We start from the raw sequence: 13,205 nt of genomic DNA, 5'->3' as shown, positions 1-13,205 counted from the left end.
ATTATCGCTTTATTAAAGCAACGAAATGCGTGATAACAGCACACATTACGTAAAAGTCTCTCGAGGTCTTTGCATCTGTCTGAATCTGGTAACGGTGCTTTCCAGATGTGTGAAGCCGGTTACGAGACACAGTTCAAACAACATAAAAGATATACAGCGTGATGGCCGGCTTCACGCCTCCGCCGTCCCCTCGTGTCAAAACACTCTACATTATGTGACATTAAAAGAAGATTATAATCATCTAACGACTAATTATTAATAATCTAATTGGTCAAATGCAGCTGTGGCGCATTACAATCCAAGGCAGCCTTTCGTGTCTATGAAATACGCTGCGTAAATAAATTTCATAAGAAATCCAAATGATAACTTTATTGGGAAATGGAGATAATAAAAAGACGACGATAAGATGCTCTCGCTCTCCTACAGTGTATTTCCTTTCCTCCCTAAACATTCAAATTTCTCCGCGTACTGTAGGCGACGCCAATCAGCACGAACTTATATTTTGAAAAATTTGGGAACGGTTCTTTAGGTGGCCATCTTTGGAAATCGTTATTGTTGCACAGCTCATGTGGCTGTCGCTACCAAACAAAGTGCGTCACCTTTTGGCGAGCGTGGAGGAGAGCTGAGGAGGATTGCCGCATAATTTCCCTTAAAGGATAACATTATAAATTAGTAGGATATGGTGAAAATAGCATTTAATTCCGCCCTTGCACAAAAGGGTCTCGGAAAAGAAGCTCTAGTTTCTGAGAAGGTAGTGTTAATTTTACTGTTTATGGGCAGAACAAAGGCCTTTCCAGGCCTTTCGCGATTAACAGTGACGATTTTTGAGTTCTGTAACTTGTTCTCGTTGCATCCTCCTGAGGCACGAGGTTTTAACGTACACGTACAATTTCATGTGCAGCATTAAGATGCTATGTTTAAATGAAAGAGCGCTTCTTTGTAACAGAATCAGCGCAACAGATCGCGCAGGCGAGACTTTTGGAGATGAACCAGAGTGCATTCATCCATTCTCTATAACCCTGCAAGCTGTCGCGAAGCCTTTGCAGTGCTCATGCATGTGCGGGACGCAGAACTGGTCGCGTGTGTGTGCGGCAGCGCTGTTCCGTCCTGTCACCCAAACATTTCCTTATTAACAGATACGCGCCTGATGACAGCTCCACCTGCGACGTCATTGAGAATTCCCTGTTACTGTTCTCCTTGGTCGTGTATTAGAAATTCTTGCTGTTGTAGAATGTCCTAGCCTAAGAATATTTGGTGGTAATTATGATGGTTTTCGGGAAGTTGTCCGGGTCGCTTTATAGGCATAGAGGTTAACTGTCATCTCTTCTCCTCTCCCACACTTCAAATTAATTTCTTGCGTCTTGCTCATTCTCCGCTTACTTATTCTCTGTTGTAGGATCCAGAGACTGCGTCTGTATATGGAAGCGAAAGCTCCACTGGCCGCTGTCTACTCACTCTGCTCGGCCTCGCGTTTATCCTGTCCGGTCTGATTGTGGGGGGAGCCTGTGTTTACCGGTACTTCACACCTAAGGTAGTTGATACTTTCTGAGGTGATTGTTGGTGCATCAGCATGAGTTTGGTCAGTTTCAGTGTTATCTTCATTCCTAAGGAAACATGATATGTCTTAAGGTGATGATGTTTACAGTGGATATTCTTCTTGTATCAGACTAATCTGTTTTTAAGAAATGCTTTGTTAGGCCAACCCCTGTTTTTCAGTCTCTCAGGATTTGACCACAGAATTGATTGTGCTGTTGCTTTGTGACAGCTTCCTCATTCACACATTTCCTGCCTTGCCTTGTGACTGGTTAACTGTGAAAACAGGGCACTGTTTCCTCTGACTCGAGTGGTTAATGTAGAAGTGTGCGCATGTTTCTCAGAGGCTCTATCATGGCACGATGCACTTCACTGAGCTGGCCCCTGACGCTGCCGGCGTGGAGACGCGCGAGCCTTACTACCTGCCACGCGTGGAGGAGGATGTCGAGATTCGCGATAACATGGCCGTCATTAATGTCCCCGCACCGCGGTTTGGGGAGGGAGATCCCGCCTACATTCTGCACGACTTCCAGAGGGTGAGAGAGATCAGAGTGACCCGTTGTTTGGATGTTGTATCATTTCATGATTTAACCTTAATCAGATCTGATACTGAGAATCTTTGATTTCCGTGTTCTGTTTTTCAGTGATAAATGTTGTCACTACCTTAAATTGCATTACTGTTCAGTGACCACTTCAGTGTTTTTGAGGTAAATACTAAACAAACACAAAACACAGATGCAAAGAGGGCATGTGAGAGCCTTCAGGCCCTGAGGTTTGTTTTATAAAGACCATGGGGGAGATTATGACTGAACATGAGAAATGACTCTGATCTTCTGCTCTGTGTCTGTATGTTGTGTTGCCCGTGTTAAGCTGCTTACGATGGTTTGGCTTTAATCCACGTGGGCCGTTTGGTGAGCTATGAAATGTCGCAGTCATAAGTATGTTATGTGCAGTCAGGCAGATTGAAGCCTGTGCAGGACAGAGGGCACTGATGGGAGAGAGAGTAAACAGGTGTGTGTGTGTGTGTTTGGTGTAGTGGAGAGAAGGTAAACAGGTGTGTGTGTGTTTGGTGTGGTGGAGAGAAGGTAAACAGGTGTGTGTGTGTTTGGTGTAGTGGAGAGAGACTCTGAGGGGGAGGGGGGGGCGGGGGGAGAGAGTAATGTTGTCGGGTGAGCGTTTGAGAGTCACAGAGCGCCGTTTGTTTTTGTTTGTTGTTTATTGTTTTGTTTCTCCAAACAGAAGCTGACAGCGTACTTAGACCTGACTCTGAGGAACTGCTATGTGATTGCCCTGAACACCACTGTCGTTATGGCACCTCGTGACCTGCTAGACCTCTTCATGCAGCTCATGGTACACACACACACATACACACACACACACACACACTACGTGCGCACCACATCCGCACCACAAGCACACATGCACATGCACACACTTCACGCTCACACACACCACACGTGCACATGCATATGCACACCACACATGCACACCACACACACTGACCAGCCCCTGTCAAACTGTGTGGTGTTTAGACTTTCTCTGACGGGGCTGTGTTGTGTCTGTGTGGTGTTTAGACTTTCTCTGACGGGGCTGTGTTGTGTCTGTGTGGTGTTTAGACTTTCTCTGACGGGGCTGTGTTGTGTCTGTGTGGTGTTTAGACTTTCTCTGACGGGGCTGTGTTGTGTCTGTGTGGTGTTTAGACTTTCTCTGACGGGGCTGTGTTGTGTCTGTGTGGTGTTTAGACTTTCTCTGACGGGGCTGTGTTGTGTCTGTGTGGTGTTTAGACTTTCTCTGACGGGGCTGTGTTGTGTCTGTGTGGTGTTTAGACTTTCTCTGACGGGGCTGTGTTGTGTCTGTGTGGTGTGCAGTTGGACTCTCAGAAGACGTACCTGGTCCATGAAGATCTGGTTGTGACGGAGCGGATTGATGACCTTGCCCCACTAGGGTACTACATCTACAACCTCTGTGATGGGAAACCCACCTATCGCATGCAGCGGCGCAGTGACATCGTCGGTAAATGAACGACATCAGCCCATGCACATTTTCAGCACTGTTATGACTTTCTCTTCAGTGGAGAGGTGCAGTTGTGCCTCTGTTTCTGGTTGACTGCTTGCTGCAGTGTTGCTAACATGTGCGTGCGTGCTCTTTTGCGTGTGTGTGCGCGTGTGTGTGCGCGTGTGTGTGTGTGCGCGTGTGTGCGCGCGCGTGTGTGTGTGCGCGTGTGTGTGTGCGTGTCTGTGTGTGTGTGCGTGTCTGTGTGTGCGTGTCTGTGTGTGCGTGTGTGTGCGTGCGTGTGTGTGCGTGTGTGTGTGTGTTTGTGTGTGTGTGCGCGTGCGTGTGCGCATGCGTGCGTGTGTGCGTGCATGTGTTTGTGTGCGCGCGCGCGTGTGTGTGTGTGCGCATGTGTGTGCGCGCGTGTGTGCGTGCGTGCGTGTGTGTGTGTGCATGTCTGTGTGTGCGTGCGTGTGCGTGCGTGCGTGTGCGTGCGTGCGTGTGTTTGTGTGTGTGTGCGCGTGCGTGTGTGTGCGCATGCGTGTGCGTGCGTGTGTGTGTGTGTGTGCGTGCGTGTGCGCGTGTGTGTGCGCGTGTGCATGTGTGTATGTGCGTGCGTGTGTGCGTGCGTGCGTGCGTGCGTGTGTGTGTGCGTGCGTGTGCGTGTGTGTGTGTGTGTGTGGTACAGGCATTCAGAAACGCTCTGTAGAGGACTGCTTCACCATCCGTCACTTTGAGAACACATACGTGATGGAGACCAAGATCTGCCAAGCCTGAGGGACCAGGGCGGAGTCCAGAGGGGACGGCGGGGGTGGGCGGGGAATTTCCCCAGCGGAGCGGACGGAGGGGGGGGGGGGGGGGGGTCTGTCTTTCGTCTCCTGCTGTAGAACTAGCCGAGAGGTGTTCTTTTATATTAGCAGACAAACAGCAAACTTTTCTCTTCTCTTGCGTAGGTTCCAGTACTAAGTAACCAGTATATATCCAAATGCATCTGTGTTTCTCCTTGTTGGAGTGTCGGTCGAGATGTGCTCTATCTGGTTTGAGTCGGATTTCCCTCCCTTTGCACATTTAGCTCTCTGTGCATAAGGCTTTGTGTTGTGTTCTTAACCATTTGTGCAACGCATTTTTAACCCAAGTGTACGTTTAGTCCTTCACGCTGAGCTGTCTTTTACAGAGAACATTTAATTGCTTTCCCCCGTCACTCAGTCTTCTCTCTCTTATGTGTTGACCAATGAGAGCGGCTTGTCGACAGGCTCCTCCCTCAGCGCTGTCGTGCTGTGTGTGCTTCTGTGGCTTTACAGATCCTTGTGGTGTGTTTCCCTTTTGGTTTCTCTGTTTCATTATGTCTGAGTTGATGTGGAAATCATAACTAACATATGACACCTGCTGAAAGCCCGCGCCCGTCTGTTGGTCTGGTGCAGACAGGATTGTTATGTGTGGCATTGTTAGGGAGCGGTATCCAGACCTGGGCTGCCTCCCTGTTTCCCTGTTCATGCATTCTGTTGGACTGGGCCACCGTTAGGCTCCTGGAGTCATCTGGTGCCTGTAGCAGAGCTTGTGATATCAAGTGTATCATGAGCTCACACAAGGGTTAGTGCAGCTGCACTAGACACTTTTAAGATATGTTTTCTTTCCCTGAGACCATTAAGAGTATGCATAAGTTTGTCTGGAGTGGCCTATACATTGGATTGTGTTAGTTTTCAGACTCACGAGTGATGAGTGTGAGGTGTCAAACAGACTTTGTGGTTAAGGCTGGTGGTCTGTGCCTTCCTCCAGTCAACCCTGTTTAACATGTCAGCCCTGTTCACTGAATATTAACCTCTACTCAGCTTATGACTAACTGGAATTCTTAGCACGTGAGCATGCAGCCCGAAGAGGAACGGGTTGGCAATATAGCCCACCAGTGAACATTTCAATATTTTTTTTTTTCAAAAAGATGTTTAATGATGGGATTTCAGTTGACCCAGTCGTTCACCGTGCAACGGAAGGCCTGACTCTGCAGCTCCCTCACTGAATTATCCCTGCGTTTACTGTTCCTCTTACCCTCCCTCACTGAATTATCCCTGCGTTGACTGTTCCTCTTACCCTCCCTCACTGAATTATCCCTGCGTTGACTGTTCCTCTTACCCTCCCTCACTGAATTATCCCTGCGTTGACTTTTCCTCTTACCCTCCCTCACTGAAGTTTGCCATTGTGATGTGTGGTCTGGCGTGTAAGCCCAGAGCCCCACCCGTCTCTGCTTTCTGTTTGGATCAGGCTCCATTTTAAGGGAAGGGACGGGGATGTGTGAGTGGATTAGGGAGTTAGTTTGACGGCTGTTTACAGAATGACAATCCTGTGAGCGGACTCAGACTCATCACTCTCCCTGCGATTTTCCCACGCCGGGGAAAGCCGGGGTGGACAGAAGCCAGAACGTCCTAGGAAGAAGAATGGCGGCTCTGTGAACTCTGTCAAATGGAAATCACTTTGTAATTGTGCGTTGTCAAAATAAAAATGCATCTCTTTACATAAAACTGCGTTTTGTTTTCATTTGATCCATAACTTGAAATAAAAGCTGTTTGTTCCACATGACTTCCTGGCAGACAGATGTGGGGTCCCAGGTAAAGGCCATGGGCACTTTCGTTTAATCTTGTTTGGAGGGGTGGGGAGGTGGAGGGTGGAAGAGTGTGCTCCTGGGGAGTTGTGACTGGAATGCCAGTCTAGCCGGAGCACGGGGCTAACTCCTCCTGACGGAGCCAGCCCAGGCGGAGCGGCGTTCCTTTGATGGCTGTCCAGCCCCGTGTCGCTAACAGGCTCCACACTGGGCGGCTTCGGCTCTGACCTCGCACTGGCCGCACTGGGAACATCTCCTGCGTCCACGTTAAGCACGGGGGAACAATGGTGCGCGACCCCGGCCGTGGTAAATTCCAGTAGATTACTGGGATGGTAATGCGGCCCAGGTACAGCCTTTACGCGCTGGTGGCTGACACGGCGCAGGGCTACAGAAGAACGAGTAAACACGCTGTTCTAACGGCCGCTAATGAAAACAACGTCAAAACTCGTGTTCGGGCCCTAATGACCTGTGACGTCCAGCTGGGTCTCGGACTTCAGAAATATTGTAGTGTTGGAACCAGAGCAAGAATTAACCAAACAAAACATAGAGGTATGCCTGGGATGCAGTGTACATGCATGTAGAATGTCTCCTTAGAAAAATCAAGAAGTACGGAGTAATGGTATCGAATGAGCTTACGCTCCCCAACTGTTGTTCATAGTCCCTTTGTAAAAATGTAAGTTGTTGTAACATGCTGAACAGTTAAAATCGCTAATCAACTAAAAGAAGGATCTGAGTAAAGATTGCATGGTGTTTTGGAACATGTCAAATAAATTTTAACACTAAATGTTTATAAAACATTCCCCGACCCTGTTCTGCGGAGCCCTTTTCAGACTGCGAGGGGGCTGTTTTTAAATGATCATTAAGTGTTTACTTGCTCTTGTTTACTGCCTCTTTAGTGTGGAAAAACACACTGATGCTGGAATAATGCAGCTGTGAACAGTGTCACGTACGTCGGGTGCTCAAGGTGCATCATTTTCCCAGTTGTCACAATGTTTGTTCCAGTTCCAGTGCGGCTGTTACAGTATGCGGGTCAGAGGTTTGTTACTATAATTAACCTGTATTTTTCTAGGAAGTCTCCGCGGGGCCTGAAGAGTACTTCTGCAAGGGAGACATGTTGTGAAATCTTACAAAGTTTGGGGTTTTTTTACACTATTGGGCAAGAAAAGCAGTTTTGAAAATCATATTAGAGAACTGAAGACAGACAAGGAAGCAGTATCGTGGCAGATGGTTTTCTAGGCTGGCTTACCCACTGAGCTGACAGTTACTTGCTGCCAGTTAAATTTGGTGTATGTGCTTTGTTGCACTGAGCCACATGAAAGCTTTGTGCGCACAGTTCTCCACCTGAAACTGCTGTGCGCTCCCTCTCAGTGCCTCCTCCTCACCCTGCACTTTACCCAGAGCTGCTCTGCACTGCCTGCCCACCTGACTTTCCCCACAACAAATGACTGTCACAGGATGACGGTGGAACCAAACTCTTCAGAAAATTCTTTGTGACTTAAAAAGCGTTTTGGCTCGTGCGGGGAGCGGGTGGGATGCTTAAAAGGGCACTGGTTTTATAGTCAGGGGTCAGCTAAAAAATGCTGCTTGGTTTTTATAATCAGGGGTAGGTTACAAATGCTGCTTGGTTTTTATAATCAGGGGTAGGTTACAAATGCTGCTTGGTTTTTATAATCAGGGGTAGGTTACAAATGCTGCTTGGTTTTTATAATCAGGGGTAGGTTACAAATGCTGCTTGGTTTTCATGATTGTGTGGCACCTACCATTTGTTCTCTTTGACAACTGTGTGTGTGTGTGTTGTGTGTGTTTGTGTTTGTATGTGTGTTTGTATGTGTGTTTGTGTGTGTGTGTGTGTGTGTGTGTGTGTGTGAGAGTGTGTGTGTGTGTGTTTTTGTTTGTGTTTGTGTTTGTGTTTGTGTTTGTGTGTGTGTGTGTCTGTGTCTGTGTGTGTGTTTGTGTTTGTGTTTGTGTGTGTGTGTGTCTGTGTCTGTGTGTGTGTGAGTGTCTGTGTGATTGTGTTTGTGTTTGTGTGTGTGCGCGCAAACATTCAACAAGAATATTGTTCATGTAGAAAAAATATATATTTTGTGTACTGTACAGTCAAGATCACATATGTTTTTATCAGATAAGTACAGTGTTGCAACACGTTAGCATTCATGTGCCTCCAGTTTCAGCTACGCTCCTCCCAGTCTCCACAGTCACGTGTCTTGTTTTTAGTGCTCACAGTTAAGCGGCCGTTAGCAACATTAACATCACAGCAAGGAAACCACCATTTCCTTCATTTTAAATGAAAATGAAAAATAGCCAGATCTCCACCTTTCCTGATCTGCTTCAGAACAACAGAGTAACATCAAAATCTTTGGGGATCCCTCATGAGCTGAATCCTCATAGCTCTGCTTCCTCGAGGCCTGGGACGCCTTTTCCTTTTCGCCTGTGCAATTCAAGTAAGGGAGGCACGTTTGTCTGTGATAATTTGGCATATGAAATCTTTCAACATTTCGCCAGTGACGTTTAGCATGTCTTTGAAAAGGCTCGATCGGACACTGGGACAGAGTTATGAATCCATGGATTTATAATCCTCCTCACATACGTTCTCATCCCCAGCCTGCGGGGTGTAGTTTCTGTCCCAGTGCCACCGCTTTTCTAGTTCATCCCAAATTCCTGTCCTGTGGCCGTGGAGTTCAAGTTTAAGTCCTCACCCCTCGTCCTCTGTCTCTGGAGGCTTCTCCTCGTTTGTGGCACAGGAGATCCTGCGGGCGAGCTGGAAGCTCTCGGACAGCTCCGGCCTGGACAGGCGGCGTTTGAACTCGTCAGTGGTGAAGTAGTACATCACCGGGTCCAGGCAGGAGTTGAGACTGGCAAGACACAGGGTCAGAGGGTGGCAGTGCAAGATGGCACTCCTGAAGGTACAGCTGACCATGGCCGACTTGGCCAGGAAGTCGAGGGGGAAAGTGATGTGATAGGGCACAAAGCAGATGAGGAAGACACAGGTGCAGCTCAGCACCATCTTGAGGGCCTTGCTTTTCTCTCCGAGATCATGCAGCACGCAGTTCTTCTCCCGAAGGCTCCCGGCCGTCAGCCACGTGCAGGTCAGCACCACAGCCAACGGCAACAGGAAACCCATCAGCTCTGCCACCGTCAACAAAGACAGACCGCTGGCCTTGTCCAAAGTAACCATGGGCAGCTCAGAGAAACACCGAGTCGTCCCGTTGCTTTCGATGCCGTTGCCCCTTCTGAGCAGAGGGAACGGCAGACATCCCAGACAGACCAGGAACCAGCCAAGGGCGCACCAGGTCCGGTCACGCCACCTCTTGGACGTGTTAAAACGCAGCGGGTAGATGATTAACCTGCAGCGTCTCACACTGATGCAGGTCAGGAAGAAGATGCTGGCGTACATGTTGACATACTTCAGGTAGAAGGAGAACATGCAGAAGAAATGGCCAAAGGGCCAGGAGTCGTTCAGATAGTAGTAAATCCGCAGAGGCAACGACAAGACCTGCAGCAGGTCAGCTATGGCAAGGTTTATCATGAAGATGACGGCCTTCTTCGTCTCCTTCACGTAGGCGTGGAACACCCAGAGAGCCAGAGTGTTCCCGATGAGCCCGGGGACCAGGATCACCGCGTAGATGATGGCATAGATGTGATGCTGGTACTTCCTCAGGGCGTCGTCTTCGGGACACGTCATATTGGTCATTTTCCTCTCAGTGTCTGGCTCTGAGGGTCTGCCCCTTCTCGGAGCACCCTTTCCTGCAGTTCCTACCCCTGTCGCTGGGTGGCGCTGGTCATTCACAGTGATTACACCCTCTCAGCCTAGGGCACAAGAACGTATCCAAGCTGTTCTTCATGGTGTCGAGTGAATCCAGGTCATCACATGGTTCTCCTGCGGAAGGGCCCAGATCCATTTCCTTAAGAAGAGAAAGAGTCGTGTGTCTGTGTTTCTAGCCTGAGACTGTCTGTTGATGTCTGGTCCTGAAAGACAGTAAAGAGAAAATACAGCAGAGATTTTAAACCATGTCACGGATGCTTTAGCTGTTCTGCATTAGAGGTGATGCAAAACGCAGAGAAAACATGATAGCTGCCCTGTTCTGCCACATTAATAGAAAAGTCAAAACATCCCCCGTACTGCGTGAAAGTCACACTCTCTTTTACATCTTGTTTTCATAGTCAAATGAAACGCTGCTGTTTGCACATTGCAAGTGTCTGTGCATCAGTGCTTCCTTCTCCAACACAATGCAGCCCAGTCATGGCCAAGCACAACGAGCCACCGCACCAGCTCAAGGGGTTTTTAACATCTGAGGCAAATCCAGTCTACACAAGTCCAGTCAGGTCCACACACAGATGTAGCCATCTAATTATGACGTAATAAGACATTAATAATATCCCGCTCTCATTCTGGCTGTACTTAAAACATGAAAAAATGAAAAAAAAGAAAAAACACACGAATCGTTATGTTTCCACAGGGTCATGTTCAGTTTCAACACTTGCCACATTCTACATTCGGTTTCTACATAATTACCTATTGCCAATTCTAACCGCACACATATAGCGGTTTGGTCTTGGTGCTGTCTCATATTCTCGTTTTCCATTTTTCAGTGTGTGGGCTTTTGCGTCTTCAGATACCGCGTAACGTGTTCCTCCACCTACCCTGTCTCAGCGCCGTCTCTGGGACTTTCCACAGACACAGCCATGTGCCCCACACTGCTGCAGTCTACACACTACAGCGCATGTGTTTCCCTGAAATCTCTCAGCGAAGACTCATCTGTACTGTTATTGAGTTTAAAAATAAAGCACACAGAGAGAACTGTGGAGGGACACTGTGGCTGACAAAAAAAGGCCACTGGTTTACGCTCATCAATCAATCTTTTACGTTCCCATTGCCAGAGAAAACAGAAAACAGTGAAGGAACCGCCTCTGCACTCTGTCTGTAATGAGGATTGTGCCAGGGATTCTCGTGTTGTCCTGTTTGACTTTTGGCACAGTCAGGGCTTTGTGAGAGACTGCATGAGATCTGCAAAATCACTCTTTTCCCCGAACTCCCCAGTGCTCCTTTAAACCCAAATTCCACCATTCCTGTGAATGCTTCCAGCTGGGCTTGGAGTTGATCGTCTGAATTTTATCCAGTACAGATTGAGACGAACTTTAGAGCACATTTATCCAAATACTTTCACCTCAGTCCCAGAGCCCTGAACCCTGCCAGTATTTCTGCAGCAGATTCGGTCCCTAGCCAGTGTAAGGGTCGCGAACCTTCCCTGAGACGGCAGGACGTCCTCTGTGTTGTATAGGTCCTCCGCGTGACTCTTTCTACAGGGTAATGACTGGACGTGCATTGGCTAAAATGGCTGTTGTGGCTGACTAAACAGGTGATCACATCGTGAAAATGCCTGAATGCTGCTGCATGTGAGCTTGCTGACGAGAGCAAATCCGCCGTTAAAAGATCGTAATCAGGGATGTGAGACCCACTGAGTCACGCTTCGGCTGAGGCTCTGTGATAAAACTCTTCATTGACCTGGTTAAGGATGCGCTGACTAGGACTGGGCTCACACCAGGGGTGATGCTGATGGGTCTGGGTCTCACAGACTCGGTTAGAAAAACTATACTACTCTTCACAGAAACAGCAGAAACGCGCTGAACATTTCACAGAGAGTTCAGCAGCTTTAAAATGGTCTCCTGTACACACAAACAAAATAAAACTATAAACACTCGTCAACAAGTCTTTTTCTACACGCGTATGCCTAAGACTTCCTGGAGAAAGAGCACAAACACAGAGTGCATAGCGGACATACCCATAAAAATCAAAAGTCTTACTCGATATGTGAGTTCATGCTCTTTTCTATAGTTTTTTTTTTGTACATAAAGTGAATTCAACCCATTAAAACTTGAGTTTCTACAGAACACAGTCTGGACAAAAAGACTGGAATTATTTACAGTGTAAAAGGGAACTGTGTCAAAAATTATGACTGAAAACCTTTTCAAAAGAAGGAAAGCCAGCCTGCTTGAATGTGCAAGTTCATGTAGGATGAATCTCATCAAACCTGATCAAATCTGACCGCTGTAAAGCTGCTTTGAGACAATTTTGATTGTAAAAAGCACTGTACAAATAAAATTCAATTTAATTGAACTGAATCAAACACAATGCACATAAACATCAAACCTGATTACAGATCCAAATACAGCTGCACAGAGCCATACTGTAGGCATACTGTAGGCATACTGAAGGCATACTGTAGGCATACTGTAGGCATACTGTAGGCATACTGAAGGCATACTGTAGGCATACTGTAGGCATACTGTAGGTGTACTGAAGGCATACTGTAGGCATACTTAAGGCATACTGTAGGCATACTGTAGGTGTACCGAAGGCATACTGTAGGCATACTGTAGGCATACTGTAGGCATACTGACGGCATACTGTAGGCATACTGTAGGCATACTGAAGGCATACTGTAGGCATACTGTAGGCATACTGAAGGCATACTGTAGGCATACTTAAGGCATACTGTAGGCATACTGAAGGCATACTGTTGGCATACTGTAGGCATACTGTAGGCATACTGTTGGCATACTGTAGGCATACTGAAGGCATACTGTAGGCATACTGTAGGCATACTGAAGGCATACTGAAGGCATACTGAAGGCATACTGTAGGCATACTGAAGGCATACTGTAGGCATACTGAAGGCATACTGTTGGCATACTGTTGGCATACTGTTGGCATACTGTAGGCATACTGTTGGCATACTGTTGGCATACTGTAGGCATACTGTAGGCATACTGTTGGCATACTGTTGGCATACTGTTGGCATACTGTTGGCATACTGTAGGCATACTGTAGGCATACTGTAGGCATACTGTTGGCATACTGTAGGCATACTGAAGGCATACTGTAGGCATACTGTAGGCATACTGAAGGCATACTGAAGGCATACTGTAGGTATACTGTAGGCATACTGTAGGCATACTGAAGGCATACTGTAGGCATACTGAAGGCATACTGTAGGCATACTGTAGGCATACTGAAGGCATACTGAAGGCATACTGTAGGCATACTGTAGGCATACTGTAGGCATACTGAAGGCATACTGAAGGCATA

At 47.5% G+C, this 13,205-nt stretch overlaps 2 protein-coding genes across 2 annotated transcripts; one reads left to right on the top strand and one right to left on the bottom strand.

The window, feature by feature from the left end:
- The first annotated feature begins 589 nt into the window (after positions 1-589).
- Positions 590-4,377, top strand: LOC115805149 (integral membrane protein 2A). Its single transcript, XM_030765633.1, has 6 exons — positions 590-751; positions 1,397-1,531; positions 1,878-2,069; positions 2,773-2,883; positions 3,402-3,546; positions 4,214-4,377. Exons 1-6 carry the CDS (start codon positions 680-682, stop codon positions 4,300-4,302), a joined length of 744 nt encoding a protein of 247 aa, XP_030621493.1. The 5' UTR covers positions 590-679; the 3' UTR covers positions 4,303-4,377.
- Positions 4,378-6,051: 1,674 nt separating this feature from the next.
- Positions 6,052-9,800, bottom strand: gpr174 (G protein-coupled receptor 174). The gene is made up of 2 exons (XM_030765605.1): positions 8,815-9,800; positions 6,052-6,487 (listed from the first exon to the last, which is right to left on the bottom strand). The coding sequence occupies exons 1-2, from the start codon at positions 9,798-9,800 to the stop codon at positions 6,052-6,054; spliced, it is 1,422 nt and encodes a 473-aa protein (XP_030621465.1).
- Between the last annotated feature and the right edge of the window lie 3,405 nt (positions 9,801-13,205).

Source organism: Chanos chanos, chromosome 2 (genome assembly GCF_902362185.1).
Source record: "Chanos chanos chromosome 2, fChaCha1.1, whole genome shotgun sequence".
Classification (NCBI taxonomy): Eukaryota; Metazoa; Chordata; class Actinopteri; order Gonorynchiformes; family Chanidae; genus Chanos; species Chanos chanos.
This window is presented reverse-complemented; position numbering and strand designations above follow the sequence as displayed.